This window comes from Oncorhynchus kisutch, linkage group LG24, assembly GCF_002021735.2.
Source record: "Oncorhynchus kisutch isolate 150728-3 linkage group LG24, Okis_V2, whole genome shotgun sequence".
In the NCBI taxonomy this organism is placed as follows: domain Eukaryota; kingdom Metazoa; phylum Chordata; class Actinopteri; order Salmoniformes; family Salmonidae; genus Oncorhynchus; species Oncorhynchus kisutch.
The window spans coordinates 29,087,149-29,108,436 of record NC_034197.2 but is presented as its reverse complement, the minus strand read 5'-3'; the positions used below and the strand labels follow the sequence as shown (position 1 = coordinate 29,108,436).

Genomic DNA, 21,288 nt, shown 5'->3' with positions numbered 1-21,288 from the left:
ACAAAGTGCCGACCACCCTAATAAAGCAAGCTGATGGGTATAGGGAAAATTTGAGTATCATGTAGTAGCCTAAATCTATCGATGTTACATCGAACTGGGTGAATGGAATATGCATGGCAGTCATCCAATATGCTGTAATAGAAATACAAATAACGCTTATAAAAAATATTAAAAATCTTAAACGGCACCGACCGCAACTGAGTTGAACCGCCAACCGGATGCTTCACATTTATACATCCAGTGAAATATCTGGCTCATTGTTCTGTTTGTGGTAGCTATATATCTAACTATCTCTGTACCCATTTCTGATGATCCATTGATCTCATCTATGATGTCTTGATGGCTGGTGTCGGCAGCTACATGCACATATTTATTTTACAAATTGTTAGGATCAATAAGAGTAGAGCTACTGAATTCGGACATCATATACACATGTCAATATATGGCATTGCGTTGGCAGCCATATTGGACTTTATGTCCATTCCTGGAACCGGGACCACATTCCTCACCAGCACGGCGTATCCTACTCGAGGGTAATCTTTCAAAGTGTATGTCAGATACTGAGTGTTGATAAATAATCATTAGAAATAATATATTTTCTACTGTATGTATGTTATTCATAATTCATTAATTAATTATGTGGTTGCTAGCTACATTCATAAAAACATTGAAATAAAAAAATGTCAACATATTTTCGCGGACCACCTGCAGTACCTCTAGGGGTCCTCGGACCCCAGTTTGAATACCCTTGCTCTATAGTATTGGTTGGCTGAAACCAATCACAGTATATGAAGGCTGAAACTAGTCGACCCTGCTGCCGTTAGGTGTTCCCGCATGTTCATTGGAATAAGTCGTTCCCAAAAAGGAGTTGTTGAATCTTGTCCATAAAGGATATTGCACATATCACTTCCTTATTTTTCATCCTCTATTCTAGCTGCCACCCGGAACATATTGTACAGTTGCACATATACACCATCGGCTGCGATTAGTTTTTATTCATTTGCGAAAACATACTGTTTCAATCCTCTGCCAAGCATTTTATTGCCTATTGTTCAGAACGAACGAAAGCACAGGACACCAGCGGGAATTATAGATACATTATGGCGACATCAAAGGATTGTTTTCAAAGTAAGTGTACGCCGCCCCATAACAATTTGATTTTCATGTAAATGTTGGCTACTTTGTGAAATCCATAGACATTAAAACCAGGTGCAACAGCCTAGAAAAACTGTAAACCGCAATATGGTTTACCTTATAGTGAAAAATGTATTTGCATGCTTGTTTTCGCATGCCTGTGCGTCTGTGTCTACTTTGTGGTCCAATGTGTGTGTGCCGACTTTGCGTTGATGCGCGTGCATGTGCTTGCGTCACCTAACAATGTCCCTCTGTTTCTCAACGTTCCTTTTTTCAAACTGCTGTTTTCTCTCGACAGCTGTCCACACGATGCACAAGGAAGCCCTGCTGGCCCATAGAAAGCAGAAGTCAGAGGACACATCAACCCTTCTTGGAGGCCAGTTGCCAAATAAAGTTGTGCATGATAATAATTACATTCCGCTCATGACTACTGGTCCTGATGTGTCAGAAAAACAGATGCAAGAGAAACCACAGTCATTTCAACATGCCATTCTAATTGCATTGCCTGAAGATAGACACCAGCCAAAACCTGTTATAGTGGTTGGTCCAGCTGGAGTTGGCAGAACCACTGCCCTGGAGAAGCTAATAGTGGACTGGGCCACTGGCAAACATCTCCAGCACTTTTCCTGTGTCTTCCATTTCACGTTCAGGGATCTGAATGCCCATAAAGGGGTGCTGTCTCTGCAGGCATTGCTGCTTCAGTGCTACAGTCACCTTTGCCCTGAGTCCCTGGCTCTAGTCCTGCAGAATCCAAAGTCTCTGCTGTTTCTGTTTGATGGGCTGGATCAGTACCAGCACAGCCTGGAACCCCCCACATCCCTGACCCTCTGCTCGGACCCTCAGCAGCCAGCCTCAGTCTCTATGCTAGTGGCCAGCCTGGTGCATGGACCTCTGCTGAAAGGGGCAGCCATACTGCTGACCTCAAGGCCTACCGCAGCCAGTCTTGAGTCTCTAGACGGCTACCGCGTGGAGCTGTTGGGGTTTCTGAAACCCCAGAGGAAGGCCTATTGTGAAAGGTTCTTCTCTGATCCAATTGTAGCCAGTCAAGCGTTTGAGAACATAGAAAGGACAATGGGGTTCTATGATTTCTGCACCTCTCCTAGATTCTGCTGGACGACTTGTTCCATTTACAAGTCTCTAATGGAGGCTGGAGAGATTCTTCCTGAGACACTAACCCAGGTGTTTGTTTATATCACCGTCCACCTTATTCGGGCACTGTCATTGGACACGACCAATGCCAGAGACCTGGTGACCTCCCTGGGTAGAATGGCTTCCCATTGCTGTCTTGGCCCGGATTCAAACTGCTCCAAAGAAGAAATGGCCTCCACTGATGTACAACAGTTCCTAACAACTCCAACATCACTGAAAGATTTCCTGCACGTTGATGGTGACCTGGAATCGGACAACTGCATTTTCTCCTTCCACACCCAGAAGATCCAAGAGTTTTTCTTGGCTGCATCCTTCTACTTAGACGAGTCAGAAGCAGTGAGTGTGGAAGAGATGTTGGAGAACCATGAGGGTTGTGTAGAGTTTCTCGACCTTTACCTGGCAGGGCTTTGTGAGCCCTCTCAGAGGAAGCCTCTGGAATCTGAACTGGGAGAGTTCAACACTGACCACATCATGGACTTCAGCAGCTGGTTTAAAAGCACCTCTCGGAAGGCACTGGAGAGCTATCACACAGACAGACACCTCCATTACTTTCATCTGCTCCATCAACGTCAGAATGAGAAGCTGGTGAAGGAGATCATCATTCCGTCTGCCCGTGGCATCAGCTATGGAGTTCTGGGTGTACATGACTGTGTGTCTCTCAGCTACATAGTGACATGTATGGGGGAATGGGATCAGCTGAATCTGTACAGCAGCAAGGATTTAACTGAGGAAAAAGCCAACCTTTTGGTTCCTGCCATACGTCTCTCTCATAAAATAATGTGAGTAATTGAGGAAACAGAAAATCAATGTGATTTGTTGTCTAGTATTTTGCTACTAGTAAGTGTGACCCAATTTAGTTTGGTAAATTATATGGTACAGTGGCAATCAATACCTCTCGTCTGCAACTAGAAAGTAAAACAGAAACCTAAAGCATGTTTTTCCAATCCTACCACTGTGGGACCACATACATACATACAAATAATCAAACAAATGATGTATCTACTGTAACGACCCTGGTTTATAAGTGTGGATCGCAATACTACTATTCTACAGCTATACATATTACTGCCTGGTATGGCAACAGCTTGGCCTCCGACCGCAAGACACTACAGAGGGTAGTGCGTACGGCCCAGTACATCACTGGGACCAAAATTCCAGGACCTCTACACCAGGCGATGTCAGAGGAAGGCCCTAAAAATGGTCAAAGACTCCAACCACCCTAGTCATAGACTGCTCTCGCTGCTACCGCACGGCATGCGTTACCGGAGTGCTAAGTCTAGGTCCAAAAGACTTCTACCCCCAAGCCATAAGACTCCTGAACAGCTAATCAAATGGCTACCCAAACTATTCGCACCCCCCCCCCCCCCTCTCTTTTACGCTGCTGCTACTCTGTTTATTATCAATGCATAGTCACTTTAACTCTACCTACATGTACATATTACCTTAATTACCTTGATTTACCAGTGCCCCCACACATTGACTCTGTACCGGTACCCCCTGTATATAGCCTCGCTATTGTTATTTTACTACTGCTCTGTAATTATTTGTTACTTGTATTTTACTTTTTTTTACTTAACACGTATTTTTTTCTTAACTGCATTGTTGGGCTTATATTAAGGGCTTGTAATTAAGCATTTCACTGTAAGGTCTACTACACCTGTTGTATTCAGTGCATGTAGGGGCTCCCGAGTGGCGCAGCAGTCTAAGGCACTGCATGTTAGTTCTAGAGGTATCACTACAGACCCTGGTTCGATCCCAGGCTGTATCACAACCGGCCATGATCGGGAATCCCTCAGGGACTCAGCATTGTCTGGGTTAGGGGAGGGTTTGGCTGGGGTCATTGTAAAATAAGAATTTGTTCTTAACTGACTTGCCTAGTCAAGTAATGGTAAAATGATCTCAACCAGCTTCATGGTGGAATGGAATGCATTTCAATTAACAGGTGTGCCTTGTTAAGAGTTAATATGTGGATTTTCTTTCCTTAATGCTTTTGAGCCAATCAGTTGTTTGTGACAAGGTAGGGTGGTATACAGAAGATGGCCCTATTTGGTAAAAAAACGTCCATATTACTTTAATCATATTACTTTTTCATATTACATCATTACTTTAAGACGTGAAGGTCAGTCAATCTGTACATTTCAAGAACCATCAAGCAGTTGCAAAAACCATCAAGCTCTATGATGAAACTGTCTCTCATGAGGACCGCCCCAGGAAAGGAAGACCCAGAGTTACCTCTGCTGCAGAGGATACGTTCATTAGAGTTAACTACACCTCAGATTGCAGCCCAAATAAATGAATCACGGAGTTCAAGTAACAGACACATCTCAACATCAACTGTTCAGAGGAGACTGCGTGAATCAAATCAAATGTTATTTGTCACATGCGCCAAATACAACAGGTGTAGATCTTACAGTGAAATTCTTACTTAGAGTGTTGGACTAGTAACCGGAAGGTTACAAGTTCAAACCCCTGAGCTGACAAGGTACAAATCTGTCGTTCTGCCCCTGAACAGGCAGTTAACCCACTGTTCCTAGGCCGTCATTGAAAATAAGAATGTGTTCTTAACTGACTTGCCTAGTTAAATAAAGGTCAAATATATATATATATATATATTTTTTAAAGCCCTTAACCAATGATGCAGTTCTAAGAAAATACCTAAAACCTAAAAAATACAAATTAAGAAAAGAGTAAGAAAAGAGTAAGAAAAGAGTAAGAAAAGAGTAAGCGATTAAAAAAACAAATAATTAAGAGCAGCAGTGAATAACAATAGCAGGGCTCAATACAGGGGGTACCGGTACAGAGTCAATACAGGGGGTACCGGTACAGAGTCAATACAGGGGGTACCGGTACAGAGTCAATATAGGGGGTACCGATACAGAGTCAATGTGCGGGGGCACCGGTGTCGAGGTAATTGAGATAATTATGTACATGTAGGTAGGGTTGTTAAAGTGGCTATGCATAGATAATAACAGAGAGTAGTAGTAGCATGGGGGGGTGCAAATAGTCTGGGTAGCCATTTGATTAGTTGTTCAGGAGTCTTATGGCTTGGGGGTAAAAGCTGTTGTGACTCGGTAATACACTCCGGTATTGCTTGCCGTGCAGTAGCAGAGAGAACAGTCTATGACTAGGGTGGCTGGAGTCTTTGACGATTTTTAGGACCTTCCTCTGACACCGCCTGGTATAAAGGTCCTGCATGGCAGGAAGCTTGTCCCCGGTGATGTACTGGGCCACACGCACTACCCTCTGTAGTATCTTGCGGTCAGAGGCCGAGCAGTTGCCATACCAGGCAGTGATGCAACCTGTCAGGATGCTCTCGATGGTGCAGCTATAAAATCTTTTGAAGATCTGAGGACCCATGCCAACTCTTTTCAGTCTCCTGAGGGGAAATAGGTTTTGAATCAGACCTTTATGGTCGAATTGCTGCAAAGAAACCATAACCGGCTGTGATTGGGAGTCCCATAGGGCGGCGCACAACTGGCCCAACGTCATCCGGGGTAGGCCGTCATTGTAAATAAGAATTTGTTCTTAACTGACTTCCCTAGTTAAATAAAGGTTAAACAAATAAAACATGTGACAATTAAAATATGATTTGATTTTCTGTCGCGAACAAATGATCTGTAATTACTGTTCCTTTTCAGATAGTGGAAAGAGACATATTACAGTATGATTTACTGTATGCATTGTATGTAGGTTACATTGTGTAAATTAATTCCAAAACATTTACCTAACAAAAATGTTAAATTTTGTACAATTTTAACAGTTCTTTAAAGGGGAAATTTGCGGTTGCTACATTTATTTTAGGACTTATAAGTTAATGATATACCCGTTGATTCTTGGAAGAATATAAATGCTTCATGATTTTAGTACAACTGTCTTACCCCATCAGAACCCCAAATATAAGCTTATTTTACTCCCATGTTTGTAAACAACAATTGGAAACAAAAACTAGCCTCAACATGGTTAAAACTATAATTTTGATATCATGGATGGTCAGTCCTTGTATCCATAGCCCTGTCTATGAATTTGAGTGGTTACATTTCTCCAGCTCCATTACTCAGCTTTTTCCCAAAACTGGTGGGGTGGCTGCTTTGTTATTGTTTCAACTGCGTGTTTTCCCTTTAAAGCATCACCAGAGCTGCATACACACGCACATCTTTTCATCTGTTTTGTCCACAGCCTGGTTCAGAGCTCTCTTAGTGCTGGGGCTCTCGCTCATCTGGCCTCGGCCCTCAGCCAGGGAAGGACCACAGAGCTGGATATGTCCTACAACCCCATGGGTGACACAGGCTTCAAAGTTCTTTGCACAGGACTTGGGGACTGCAACATACAAACATTAAAGTGAGTTCCATCTTACTTCACAGAATATGACATTTACAGTGTTTGTATCATGCCATTCAAATGTAATGCACAATCTAATATTGATGGCAGTGTTACAGTAAATTACGATTTCAAAATGTTCTCAACTTCAATAGGTTATTGAAGACGAGGTCCCATACTACTCATACACGGAATATAAAGCATTTAAAACATATGACACCATAAACTTAATTATAACACTATTATAATTGCCTTATAACAGGGTTGTATTGGAATTTGGCACATGCTATTGAATTACATAATAGTAAAGTCACTTGGTCTGTTTGTTGTATCTAAATGGATGATGATTGGTTTCTGTAGACTTCCAGTGTGCGGGTTAACAGAGGCTTGCTGTGGGGACCTGGTGGCTGTCCTGACCTCAGAGAAATCACATCTCCGCGTGTTGGAGCTGAGGGGGAATCCTTTCCATGACCAGGGGCTCAGGAAGCTGAGCCATGCACTGGGAAGCCCTCACTGCAAACTGCAGGAGCTTCAGTACGTACTCTAGCAAAGATATTGTATTGGTATCATTTTGGAAGAAGAATACATCTATGATTGACAGTTCAAATATCATTATTAGCCTGTAATTAGTTGACTTTGTGAAGGTTACCGAGGTGTGAGTTGACGGGGGGGTCCATGGAGGCCTTGTCAATTGCACTGTGCGTTGGCCAATCAGAGCTGAGAATACTGAACCTGGCACAGAACTGCCTCACCGACCAGGGGGTGGATTGGCTGGCCAAGGCACTCCAATATCCCTGCTGCCAACTGCAAAGCCTGATGTAAGGACCAGATAGATAACCGATGCTGTTATTATAGTTACAGTGCCTTGCGAAAGTATTCGGCCCCCTTGAACTTTGTGACCTTTTGCCACATTTCAGGCTTCAAACATAAAGATATAAAACTGTATTTTTTTGTGAAGAATCAACAACAAGTGGGACACAGTCATGAAGTGGAATGACATTTATTGGTAATTTCAAACTTTTTTAACAAATCAAAAACTGAAAAATTGGGCGTGCAAAATTATTCAGCCCCTTTACTTTCAGTGCAGCAAACTCTCTCCAGAAGTTCAGTGAGGATCTCTGAATGATCCAATGTTGACCTAAATGACTAATGATGATAAATACAATCCACCTGTGTGTAATCAAGTCTCCGTATAAATGCACCTGCACTGTGATAGTCTCAGAGGTCCGTTAAAAGCGCAGAGAGCATCATGAAGAACAAGGAACACACCAGGCAGGTCCGAGATACTGTTGTGAAGAAGTTTAAAGCCGGATTGGGATACAAAAAGATTTCCCAAGCTTTAAACATCCCAAAGAGCACTGTGCAAGCGATAATATTGAAATGGAAGGAGTATCAGACCACTACAAATCTACCAAGACCTGGCCGTCCCTCTAAACTTTCAGCTCATACAAGGAGAAGACTGATCAGAGATGCAGCCAAGAGGCCCATGATCACTCTGGATGAACTGCAGAGATCTACAGCTGAGGTGGGAGACTCTGTCCATAGGACAACAATCAGTCGTATATTGCACAAATCTGGCCTTTATGGAAGAGTGGCAAGAAGAAAGCCATTTCTTAAAGATATCCATAAAAAGTGTTGTTTAAAGTTTGCCACAAGCCACCTGGGAGACACACCAAACATGTGGAAGAAGGTGCTCTGGTCAGATGAAACCAAAATTGAACTTTTTGGCAACAATGCAAAACGTTATGTTTGGCGTAAAAGCAACACAGCTCATCACCCATCCCCACTGTCAAACATGGTGGTGGCAGCATCATGGTTTTGGACTGCTTTTCTTCAGCAGGGACAGGGAAGATGGTTAAAATTGATGGGGAAGATGGATGGAGCCAAATACAGGACCATTCTGGAAGAAAACCTGGTGGAGTCTGCAAAAGACCTGAGACTGGGACGGAGATTTGTCTTCCAACAAGACAATGATCCAAAACATAAAGCAAAATCTACAATGGAATGGTTCAAAAATAAACATATCCAGGTGTTAGAATGGCCAAGTCAAAGTCCAGACCTGAATCCAATCGAGAATCTGTGGAAAGAACTGAAAACTGCTGTTCACAAATGCTCTCCATCCAACCTCACTGAGCTCGAGCTGTTTTGCAAGGAGGAATGGGAAAAAATGTCAGTCTCTCGATGTGCAAAACTGATAGAGACATACCCCATTGACTTACAGCTGTAATCGCAGCAAAAGGTGGCGCTACAAAGTATTAACTTAAGGGGGCTGAATAATTTTGCACGCCCAATTTTTCAGTTTTTGATTTGTTAAAAAAGTTTGAAATATCCAATAAATGTCGTTCCACTTCATGATTGTGTCCCACTTGTTGTTGATTATTCACAAAAAAAAGTTTTATATCTTTATGTTTGAAGCCTGAAATGTGGCAAAAGGTCGCAAAGTTCAAGGGGGCCGAATACTTTCGCAAGGCACTGTATAATATCTCACTCAAGTCTCTAGGACAAATAAAAAACAACACATTGCTCAGATATGGAGATGTGTGATATGACATGGAGTATCTCTCCTGATTCCCTCTCTGCTCTATCCCTTGCCAGATTGTTTGACAATGAGTTGACAGCTGCGTGTTGTGCTGGTGTGGCTGAGGCCTTGCAGTCAGAAGGCTGTAGGCTGACTGAGCTGGATCTGTCTGTGAATGCATTGGGCCAGGAGGGGGCACTGCAGCTGTGTAAGGCCCTCAACAAGCCTGGACACCCACTGGAGAAACTGCGGTACTACAGTCCACAGAATACTTATGTATTGTGTATTATCTATTGTAGCCTGGGGACCCCCTTGGAAACGAGACGATTCATGCCTTTGTATCAGAACCAATTAGGGTTTTCTGTTGCAGCTTGGTCCGCTGTGAGTTGACTCCCCTGGTCTTCAAGGAGTTGGGCATTTTGCTGAGCAGTGGGACCTCTGGACTGAGAACACTCTCTGTGGGCCTGAACAAAATAGGAGACGAAGGAGCCAAACACCTCTGGGTCGCACTGGGAGACAAACGGTGCAGTCTGGAGCACCTGGAGTAAGTGAACAGACAGTGTGTGTCGCCAGACCGGTTTTGCTTTGCTGCGGATCAGTGTAACACTTGAATCCGCATATGTCACATCAAAGATTTAGAGGTATATACCAAGGCTTAAGTCCTTGGCAAAACTTAGATAATGGTGTGTGTTACAGTGTTGAGATGATCCAGCTGACAGATGCCTGTGTTGGAGACCTGAGTGTGGCGGTGAGGGCCAGTGGCTCCCTGAAGAGCCTGGTCCTGAAGAACAACCATCTGACTGACACCTCAGTCCCAGCCCTGGTCCAAGTCATGCAGGATAGTCGCACCATGCAGGAGATGAAGTGAGTGAGCCAAGTAGTGGTGGACTCCACTGATACATTGTAGTAGTATTGATGGTTCTCTATACAATAGTATTCATGTTTTAGTGTTCAGTGTGATTTATTTTGATAGGACCACACCAGAGGCTAGTGGGTGGAGCTTTAGGAGGACATGCTCATTGTAATGGCTAGAATAAATGTTAGTCAAACATGTGGTTTCCATATGTTTGCTGTGTTCGATACGCTCCAAAGAAATCCATTCCAGCCATTACAATGAGCCCGACCTCCTATAGCTCCTTTCACAATCTCCTCTGTACCACACGCAAAAGACACGTTGTTTCGTAATCCCTACTGCTGTTGTGAAATTTGTGCTATCACAATTTGTCATGTGAAAAGTGTAAGGGTTCTTCTGACATTTGCCTTCGTCTCTTTCAGTCTGCAGTATAACGACTTCAGTGAAGACATGTTTGAGATGATGGACCAGTGTGCAAAAATCAAATACTAAACAAATGACCTTTGAAAAATGTCACCACCAAAAAACTTGACAGTATTGGTTTGATCCCTCCATTCTTTCTACTAGTATAGAGTTACATGACAATGGGCTTCAAACAGCCGTGGGCTGAACGGTGTCTGGTGGTGAACACATTCATGAGGTTACTTGAGTGCCATTGCTAAAGTTTTGGTTGTCAAAAGATGTTAACTAATGATTTGGTTCAAATAAAGGTTTTTAATGAGAAAAATACAGATAATTTCTACTTTATTTTTTCCCCTCAGATGAGGGGAGGCAGCATATTCAGTAAGGCACACAATCTCTTACAACCATTAAAATATCACCGGTTTCATCTACAAAGCTCTCTCCAAGTAAAAAAAGTGAGTTATCAAAACGACATTGTAGAAATGAAGAAGCAGTATTTGACCGGTAAAACTTTATGAAAACTTTCCTCCCCTATTTCTACTATAAGCAAAGGCAAAGTTGTAAACTTGATACAAAGAAACACACAGTGATAAATAGGAGGTCCTCAAGGCAGCAAACATTGTCAATTTTATCATCGTCTTCACAACCCACACCAGTCCTGAGAGGGTTTGTTTTTCTGAAAGTGAAAGAGTTGAAGTTCAGTTAAACAGAGCTGGGACCCATTTAAGTGGCACACAGCAGAGGGGACCCATTTCAGAGACCTCCGTGTCCAGTTCATAATCACCTCTCCCTGTGTTCAGTGGTCTTTTGTTCCACCTTTGGCGAAGCCATTGGTCCCGTTCTCTTTTTTTGGTGATTGCTCGCTACCGTTGGGATGTGACTTGTTCCTGCTCTTGACATTGGTGTCCGTCTCCTCTTCTGAGCTGCTCTCGATGTCACTGCGGTCATCCTTCGCCACCTTTTAAAAAGGGACAGAGTTTGTGCTCAGTAACAATGAATAGTCTGCAAAGGAATCAGATCTACGTATGACTGTTTTTCCTCCCTAAACCTAAACAGGTGGTCTGTGTAAAAGGACAAACGTTTCGATATTGGCAATGTTTATTTTTTTTTAGGTCTACAACGTGAGCATATTACACAAACTATCACTGTTGCTACCATAGGTTCACTATTATTCAGACGGAGTAAAGTTAAACACACCTTGCCCTTGAATATGGCTTTGATGGCGATTCTAGCGATGAGGTAGAACCAGAAGACATGAAGAGACTGCAGGACCAGAAGCAGGCCGTTCAACAGCCACCAGGACCTGTACGGACCGACAATCTCCCAGCTCTCCACCAGCACACTGTATATGATCCTTCAACACACACAACCAAGCACACGCGTTACCAGGGCACCGTCACAAGGAGACGCCAAAGAGCCAAATCCTTTTGTAGAAATCAAATTAATTATACATCTATCCTATAGTGCTGAGGACAGAATGGCTGGAGTTAGATAACGCAGCTCTGTGCCTTGTTGCATAATTCAATATGTACCCCCCCCTTACCAAAAGGGATAGATGACAAGTCGCGTGATGAAGAAGACGATGCTGAATACTACAAAGCCGGTGTCACAAATCCGCTGGTACTTTGCATAATTGGCCAACTTGGCCAACTTGGGGGGGGAAGGAAATGAATAGACACATGAGTACAGATAGCAAACCAGCAAACATGTTTAATTCTCCTTCAATGACACCTCTCGCTGCACCTTGGTAAACAGACATGTTAAACAGTCAGATTCCAGTTAAACAGGTATGAACTAAGTGCAGCAGTAGTGCACACAGCTGTTCAAACACAGAGTAAACACACGCCAGGGTGAAACCCCGTACTCTCACACCCACAGACCATAAATAATATTTCAGTTGTGTGTGGAACCACCTCAGCCCGTAAAAAGACAGCTCTACACATACAGTATAGCATAGGCCAAAGCCAAATATTTAGAAAAGAAAATAGCTTTTTGAATATTGTTCTAATTCTAGACATTCAGTTACATAGCATTGTTTAAATATTCCCCATGCAATGTTAATGACGAGCTAACATGGCTGCCACAGAATGTTGAAGTGTCATGTAAGTACATCAAAATGCAGAAACCGCATTGGCCAACTCTCTAAATACATGGCTCTGGTATAGGCACTTGACATTTTATCTACCTCCAGCACGATGTCGGAGGCATCATGGACACACATGACCATAGTGCCTATTCGCAGCATGTTGTTACAGTAGGAGAAGGTGATGAGAGTTATGGTGGCCAGGTGATGGACAAACATGATGAGGAAATCCTGTCAGAGGACAAAGGTAAACAAAGAAATAGAGGGATAGATAGAGGTAGACAAGGGGGGAGAGAGGGGGAGGGGGAAATATTTACACACATGCCATTTCATTCCAATAAAACGCATAGAATTACTGAGTGAGTGGAACCAAGGTCACAACAACCTGGTCTATTAAACCATCCCAACAAGTTCATTGACCTGACACAATGTCGTCACCAGCTTTTGAAAAGGCTGCATCTGCTTGGCAATGAGAATTCTTCCACACATGATTAATGATCTCCTAGAAACTTCCCCAGATACTTTTAGTTATATATTAAACTAGATCGCATGTACTGAGTATATTTTCTTAACTTGAAACGACTTATGATTTTGCAATGTGTTGGTCTTCATTGCTCCTGCTTAAGGATCTTTGCATTTGTAATGATGTACAAAGATGCTAGGGTCAAACATAAGAGTATTGGAAAACTTTACAACATGCAAAACTTGCTAAGTGATACAAATAAAAAAATCTTCCTTTCCCCTTGACCCACTACCAGAGAACAGCACAGTGCTAATGTAATTCTACCTCTTCCAGCAGCACCCATGTGACAATGGATTAGGTCTACTCTCAGTAGGATTGGACTCTGGGCTAGTGCTTCATACATAAACTCCTGCCCCAAACTATGCCTCTAGAAACTCACTGCTGCGTCTAACCTGTTCATCAGAGTTCACACAGTATCGTAGGCCTTTAATACAAAACAATAATTACCTTGCTAACCTATAGTGAGACAAAAGTGTCTCTGAAATGAAGTAACGAAAACAGGACATACTGGTAACAGTTCTTGCTAAACGACCAAAGACTTTCCAGAAAATCAAGTGCATTTAAATGGCTTGCATACCAGCTACAATAGATTGGCCAATTAGCATGAATGAAAGCCACTGACTGAAGTGGTGGTAGGATTAGTGTTTTTGAGAGAGGGGAGCACAATAGCTGCAGTTTCAATGTCCACCTACCCCACTACAAGTCCACCCACCGTGCCCCTCCAAACCAGTCACCTGGCTCACCTTCCTTTTGATGTCTGTAAACTGGGAGAACATGAGGGACCAGTAGAAGGCCAGCTCGGCTACATAGTAGTTGTACTGGCCAGGACTCAGTGTCTGTGGAGCAAGGAAGAACAATAACACGGTAATCCTTAGCAAAAGTGGGCCATATTGAGAACATGAACAACCCCTAGGGTTAGGAACTGAATCTTCATCTGTTGACTATTTAGATGAATGATCATGGTATATAGGTACTTGGTATGTAGATCCTTCACCTGAAATGGGTAGTTGTACCAGCATTGCCGTGTGTCCCACATCCAAGGAGACTAGAGGAGGACATGCACATGTCAAAGATAATCAAAGAGGATAACAATGCTTATCAATAGGACTTCCTCTCGAAAGCGATCTGCATAGTCAGCATGTTATTCTTATTGTTACTTTCTTTCCTATAGTAACAACCATTTTAAAAGGGCTCCTTTCAATTCAAAGTGTGTTTGAATTATATTAAAGTTATTTAGTGTAGTGCAGTAGAAGTCAATTCAACTCACCACCCACAGATAGCGAATTGCATAGGTAAATATACCGGTATAAAATGTCAACCTCCACCTATGATGCAAAACAAACAGCAAAGGAAACATAAAGAAAAGAAACAGAACAGAACAGCAATGCTGAAGCTAGTGCATCTAGATTGATTAAGACTTTTCAGAACCTACATGCTCTCGCAGAACTTTGTGAGTGTACTGGGCTTGTCCTGGTTCCTCCGGAGTCGGAACCATCTCTGGACTTTTCGCACATCCCAGTCCAGCTGCTTAGAGAGCCCCTCGACCCGCCGCGATTCTGGACTCTGAGGAAAAGGAGACACAGAGACACTGCATTAGAGTCAAAAACACTACATTGCTGCCCTGCTAAACAAGTCAAAGGAAAGTTGGCTACAGACAAAACAGACTGGCATCTAACAGAGCTAATTGGCTTTGGACAGTAACCAACAAATTCTGATCACACTTTCCCGAGTAGCAAGTAAAAATCAAGTTCACCAGCGTGGAATACATCTACGATAGGTTGGATTTTTATCATTTCCACTAATCCACTTGCATTTACAGAACATCCCGTTAATTTACATGTGGTGAATTGCTTTTACATCGTGAGCAATAACATAAGAAACATTTCAGGTCACAATGCTGCATTTGCCCACCCAGCAGCAGTGTATGAGACCAATGCTTTAAGTACCGTTGTGGATGTAAACACCCTCTCCAGGACAGCGTTGGGCTGGGCTCGTCGGCTCTCTCCAGCCTGAATCTGAAGTATGTTGGCACAGGGCTTGGCTACTAGCCTAAACACACACACAGCACCAGAGAGAGAGAGCAATATTAAACATGGACACAGGGTTGGCTCTGTAGTACCAACAGTTCTCTAGAAACCTCAGCAGAGAAGATCATGGCTTTCACCACGGGCCTATTCCACAAACAGACACGGCATCTTCACAGTTTACCCACAAATGTATTTTTATGTGCAGTGGGTGTGTGTGTGTAAGAGAAAAGCAGTTCGAATGAGAAAGGGATGTGGAGGAAAACAGACAGTCAGGGGGAGAGTATGAGGAGGAATGTAGCACTAACTCTAAACAGAGGAGGCTGATGAGCTGTCATGTGAGAGGGCGGTGGGTCAGGAGGAGAAAGCTCCTAGCTGAGAGTGAGACAGACACTAACCAGCAAACTGAGGTCTATCACAAGACCTCCCCGACCTCAGCGTACTGCCTCTTTGACCCATTCAAACAACATTCACTTCCTTCCTATCACACAATCCAATGTACTACCTAGGCCTAAACATATGCCCAGCTAACATTTCAGAAAGCATCTGTTCAGGAGAGGCATTGCTATGCAGAGAATTCAAATTACCTATTTGGATAAGCAGACAGCCAGCATCCAATTCTACTGCGGTACACAGAAGAGAACACCAGTAGTGCATATCATCAATAATCTTGTTTTTCCCAATCCTTCACCCTCATTTACAATAATCTGAAATCATATGGATAATTATTAGAAAGCAGGTGGGGCAGTAGGTAGCCTAGTGGTTAGAGCTTTGGGCCAGTAACCAAAAGGTTGCTAGATTGAATCCCCCAGCTGACAAGGTAAACATCTATCTTTCTGCCCCTGAACAAGGCAGTTAACCCACTGTTCCTATGAATTTGTAATTAACTCACTTGCCTAGTTAACTCAAGGTTAAATAAAATACAAATATGGATAGACACATCGACTGTTGACTTTTACCAGTTCCGTTGCTTATTTCACATCAAAACAGTCAAAAGGGACACAAAGATAAGGACTTTGAAAGAGAAGGACACAAAGAGAAGAGACATTTTAGACGTTAGAGATGCACACAATATAATCCAATGGCCATGTCACTTGCAGCAGTCAATTTGCGTGAACTTCGTCCCTCTACAAAGATTAGCATCAGTGCAGCTGACCAAATTACTCGCGAGATTGTATTTATTGGTTACAGAGATTACTCAAAGCCTGGTTACTAAGTGACTCTATGGCGTTTAATATAACACAGGTCAATGAAGCCAGAAGGGTTACTGTTTCTCTCACACCAGTGGCACAATTTTTTCCCCCTAAATTAGGCTACCCTTCAGGTTAAACAAGACACCTATGATCCAAACGTATACTCAATGGCTATTCGTAGCCTACTTTTGGCCTACACACAGTAGCATACTAATAGTATTATCCACAATAGTGTTTGTGTCAATAGTCTAAATGATATAGACTAGAGTAGTGTTGGGGACCTATCATCAGAAAACAATGCCTCCTTATAGGCCTATCATGGCCCAAGGGCAGTTCGCTAATTAGTTCCTCTGACTGGCACTTACTAAACGCGTGCACACAAACACTACACACACAATCAGTTTAGCCAAGGACTTGGTCTTGGTTTATACCGCTAAATCTTTGACACATATCAAATGCGGAAATCTTTTGTTTACAAAGACAAGTCAATACACGTTACTTTGTTACATAGCCTACCTCTCAAATAACACCCTGACAGCCAACACGCCAAAAGCAAGCGGTAAGCATGAGAGTAGCTGGTCAGCTCTGGGGTACTCCTCTCCTGGTGGTGGGTGCTCGAGTTCCGCCCAAGTAACATTCGGTGGAAGCCAGAAACTCTCACTCCAAAACCAAGCTGAGAGCGAATTCATTTTGTGGTGATTCCGGTCCTTCTCAGAACAAAAAAAAACAATATGTTGTGTGTAGCTGTGCGAGGGAGAATCCACCTGTTTCAGGCACTACTTTGGTAGACTTCCCATAAGTGTGTGGAGCTAGAGAGTCTGCTACTCCTGGATAAATTGAGGAAGTAGGCTAGGTGCGCGATGTCACCTCCTTCTTCCCCAGCACCATCAGCTCACTGGCATTTTTGGAAACTCTCATTCCCATGAGACCGCGTAGTCACGACGATACATTACAGGTAACGCCCATAACTGGCAACGCCCACGATCTGTCAGAGTTTCGAGCATCCCTTTGTGTGTCATGAATTGCATAATAACTAGCTTACGCCAAACTAAAAACAATAATGTTAGCAATAATAAAAAATACAAAATATGGAGAGAGGCTGCATAACTTTGGGTGTTTTCACATATAGTCCACAACAAAATAACCGATCTCAGTCCCCTTTAAAGAGAACTCGGGTAAAAAGAACAATAACTCAGTTATCTTTGTACTCACACTGCATTTGCCTTTGAATAAGGACTCAACTCTTGCCAGTTCACTTCACATATTTGTGGCCCCAGTCCTATTTGCATTCACATTGCTATGTTTAGAAAGGAACCAATATATTTGTCCAACATTCACTCGATGCAATCAAGGTTTTTACAAAGTAAAGGACAAGCCATTCCATCAGAACGTGTAATCGGTAAACTAGATACTGTACCTACATATATTTGGAAGTTAATAGATTGCATTTAGTTAAAATATGTGATAATTGTCATCAGAAGATACTATTAACATCTAAATATTATTTGTAAAAAAGTAAAATAGCAAAAGAACAACTGCAGATTAAATAATGCTGTAACTGAAAACTGAACACCTAATGTAGGCTTCTGTCCCTAGAATATAATTGACTTTGTACCCTATCTTGTGATTCTCACCAAATAACGTGAAGAATAATGTGAAGAACACATTCTTATTTACAATGAGGGCCTGGCAAAAGGCCTCCTGCAGGGACGCGGCCTGGGATTTAAAAAAAATATATATACAGTTGAAGTCAGAAGTTTACATACACTTAGGTTGGAGTCATTAAAACTCGTTTTTCAACTACTCCACAAATTTCTTGTTAACAAAATATAGTTTTGGCAAGTCGGTTAGCATATCTACTTTGTGCATGACACAAGTAATTTTCCAACAATTGTTTACAGACAGATTATTTCACTTAAAATTCACTGTATCACAATTCCAGTGGGTCAGAAGTTTACATACACTAAGTTGACTGTGCCTTTAAACAGCTTGTAAAATTCCAGAAAATTATGTAATTTCTTCAGAAGCTTCTGATAGGCTAATTGACCTCATTTGAGTTAATTGGAGGTGTACCTGTGAATGTATTCCAAGGCCTACCTTCAAACTCAGTGCCTCTTTGCTTGACATCATGGGAAATTCAAAAGAAATCAGCCAAGACCTCAAGTCTGGTTCATCCTATGACGCAGCCGTCATACCACTCAGGAAGGAGACGCGTTCTGTCTCCGAGAGATGAACGTACTTTGGTGCGAAAAGTGCAAATCAATCCCAGAACAACAGCAAAGGACCTTGTGAAGATGCTGGAGGAAACAGGTACAAAAGTATCTAAATCCACAGTAAAAACGAGTCCCATATCGACATAACCTGAAAGGCCGCTCAGAAAGGAAGAAGCCACTGCTCCAAAACCACCATAAAGAAAGCCAGACTACGGTTTGCAACTGCACATGGGGACAAAGATCATACATTTTGGAGAAATGTCCTCTGGTCTGATGAACTGTTTGGCCATAATGACCATTGTTATGTTTGGAGGAAAAAGGGGGATGCTTGCAAGCCGAAGAACACCCTCCCGACTGTGAAGCATGGGGGTGGCAGCATTATGTTGTGGGGGTGCTTTGCTGCAGGAGGGACTGGTGCACATTCACAAATTAGATGGCATCATGAGGTAGGAAAATTGTGTGGATATATTGAAGCAACATCTCAAGACATCAGTCAGGAAGTTAAAGCTTGGTCGCAAATGGGTCTTCCAAATGGACAATGACCCCAAGCATACTTCTGAAGTTGTGGCAAAATAGCCTAAGGACAACAATGTCAAGGTATTGGAGTGGCCATCACAAAGCCCTGACCTCAATCCCATAGAAAATTTGTGGGCAGAACTGAAAAAGTGTGTGCGAGCAAGGAGGCCTACAAACCTGACCCAGTTACACCAGCTCTGTCAGGAGGAATGGGTCAACATTCACCCAACTTATTGTGGGAAGCTTGTGGAAGGCTACCCAAAACGTTTGACCCAAGTTAAACAATTTAAAGGCAATGCTACCAAATACTAATTGAGTTTATGTAAACTTATGACCCACTGGGAATGTGATGAAAGAAATAAAAGCTGAAAGAAATCATTCTCTCTACTAGTATTCTGACATTTCACATTCTTACAATAAAGTGGTGATCCTAACTGACCTAAGACAGGGAATTTTTACTAGGATTACATTTCAGGAATTGTGAAAAACTGAGTTCAAATGCATTTGGCTAAGGTGTATGTAAACTTCCGACTTCAACTGTATGTAGGACAAAACACACATCACGACAAGAGAGACACCACAACACTACATAAAGAGAGACCTAAGACCACAACTTAGCATGGCAGCAACACGACAACACAGCATGGTAGCAACACCACATGACAACAACATGGTAGCAACACAACATGGCAGTAGCACAAAACATGGTACAAACTTTATTGGGCACAGACAACAGCACAAAAGCAAGAAGGTAGAGAAAACAATACATCACACAAATCAGCCACAACTGTCAGTAAGAGTGTCCATGATTGAGTCTTTGAATGAAGAGATGGAAATAATACGTTCCAGTTTTAGTTTTAAAATATTGCAGCTCGTTCCTGTCACTAGTTGTTGTACACTGAAAAGAGGAGCAACCCAGGGATGTGTGTGCCTTGGGGACCTTTAACTGAATGTGATTGGCAGAACGGGTGTTGTCTTTAGAGGATGAGGGCTGCAGTAGGTATCTCAAATAGGGACGAGTGAAGCCTAAGAGGGTTTTATAAATAAGCATCAACCAGTGGGTCTTGTAACGGGTATACAGAGATGACCAGTTTACAGAGGAGTATAGAGTGCAGTGATGTGTCCTATAAGGAGCATTGGTGGCAAATCTGATGGCCGAATGGTAAAGAACATCTAGCTGCTCGAGAGTGTTTTCTGGTCTGTAGAGTTTAAACCACTTTGTAAGGTTCAGCTCATGCTGTATGTCAGGATGGTCTAATGTAAATTTCATTAGCGAGTCTTTTTAAGAACTCTGGCCAAAGGGGGCATTCCGTCTTGCTGACACGAACTCTGAGCTCACTTGGGCATGGCTACTGACAGGGTACAAGTTTATATGAAAAGCAATTATCTCATTTAGAAGGCTAAAATCACATTGTTATCTTTACAAAAGTATTTTCATATTTAATCATATATTTTATACAACATTTGATACATACAGTGCCTTGCGAAAGTATTCGGCCCCTTTGAACTTTGCGACCTTTTGCCACATTTCAGGCTTCAAACATAAAGATATAAAACTGTATTTTTTTGTGAAGAATCAACAACAAGTGGGACACAATCATGAAGTGGAACGACATTTATTGGATATTTCAAACTTTTTTAACAAATCAAAAACTGAAAAATTGGGCGTGCAAAATTATTCAGCCCCCTTAAGTTAATACTTTGTAGCGCCACCTTTTGCTGCGATTACAGCTGTAAGTCAATGGGGTATTTCTCTATCAGTTTTGCACATCGAGAGACTGACATTTTTTCCCATTCCTCCTTGCAAAACAGTTCGAGCTCAGTGAGGTTGGATGGAGAGCATTTGTGAACAGCAGTTTTCAGTTCTTTCCACAGATTCTCGATTGGATTCAGGTCTGGACTTTGACTTGGCCATTCTAACACCTGGATATGTTTATTTTTGAACCATTCCATTGTAGATTTTGCTTTATGTTTTGGATCATTGTCTTGTTGGAAGACAAATCTCCGTCCCAGTCTCAGGTCTTTTGCAGACTCCATCAGGTTTTCTTCCAGAATGGTCCTGTATTTGGCTCCATCCATCTTCCCCATCAATTTTAACCATCTTCCCTGTCCCTGCTGAAGAAAAGCAGGCCAAAACCATGATGCTGCCACCACCATGTTTGACAGTGGGGATGGGTGATGACCTGTGTTGCTTTTACGCCAAACATAACGTTTTGCATTGTTGCCAAAAAGTTCAATTTTGGTTTCATCTGACCAGAGCACCTTCTTCCACATGTTTGGTGTGTCTCCCAGGTGGCTTGTGGCAAACTTTAAACGACACTTTATGGATATCTTTAAGAAATGGCTTTCTTCTTGCCACTCTT

General features: G+C 42.4%; 2 protein-coding genes across 2 annotated transcripts; one reads left to right on the top strand and one right to left on the bottom strand.

The window, feature by feature from the left end:
- Positions 1-815: 815 nt before the first annotated feature.
- Positions 816-10,702, top strand: si:ch73-233m11.2 (NACHT, LRR and PYD domains-containing protein 3). The gene is made up of 9 exons (XM_020458885.2): positions 816-1,128; positions 1,433-3,062; positions 6,460-6,621; positions 6,961-7,134; positions 7,245-7,418; positions 9,196-9,369; positions 9,489-9,662; positions 9,815-9,982; positions 10,394-10,702. Exons 1-9 carry the CDS (start codon positions 1,101-1,103, stop codon positions 10,461-10,463), a joined length of 2,754 nt encoding a protein of 917 aa, XP_020314474.1. The 5' UTR covers positions 816-1,100; the 3' UTR covers positions 10,464-10,702.
- A 455-nt stretch (positions 10,703-11,157) lies between these two features.
- On the bottom strand, positions 11,158-17,198 carry LOC109869053 (ceramide synthase 5). The gene is made up of 10 exons (XM_031803450.1): positions 16,713-17,198; positions 14,926-15,028; positions 14,412-14,542; positions 14,247-14,304; positions 13,974-14,024; positions 13,723-13,815; positions 12,559-12,687; positions 11,917-12,023; positions 11,571-11,727; positions 11,158-11,331 (listed from the first exon to the last, which is right to left on the bottom strand). Exons 1-10 carry the CDS (start codon positions 16,883-16,885, stop codon positions 11,170-11,172), a joined length of 1,164 nt encoding a protein of 387 aa, XP_031659310.1. The 5' UTR covers positions 16,886-17,198; the 3' UTR covers positions 11,158-11,169.
- Positions 17,199-21,288: the final 4,090 nt, after the last annotated feature.

Excerpts from the sequence above, each read along its gene's own strand:
- si:ch73-233m11.2 (XM_020458885.2), top strand. The coding sequence starts at position 1,101 with ATGGCGACATCAAAGGATTGTTTTCAAA. Across the intron at positions 6,622-6,960 it reads TGCAACATACAAACATTAAA|ACTTCCAGTGTGCGGGTTAA; the intron begins GTGAGTTCCATC and ends TGGTTTCTGTAG. Across the intron at positions 9,663-9,814 it reads TGCAGTCTGGAGCACCTGGA|TGTTGAGATGATCCAGCTGA; the intron begins GTAAGTGAACAG and ends TGTGTGTTACAG.
- LOC109869053 (XM_031803450.1), bottom strand. The coding sequence starts at position 16,885 with ATGAATTCGCTCTCAGCTTGGTTTTGGAGTGAGAGTTTCTGGCTTCCA. Across the intron at positions 14,305-14,411 it reads ACAAAGTTCTGCGAGAGCAT|GTGGAGGTTGACATTTTATA; the intron begins GTAGGTTCTGAA and ends TTTGCATCATAG. Across the intron at positions 11,332-11,570 it reads AAGCCATATTCAAGGGCAAG|GTGGCGAAGGATGACCGCAG; the intron begins GTGTGTTTAACT and ends CCTTTTTAAAAG.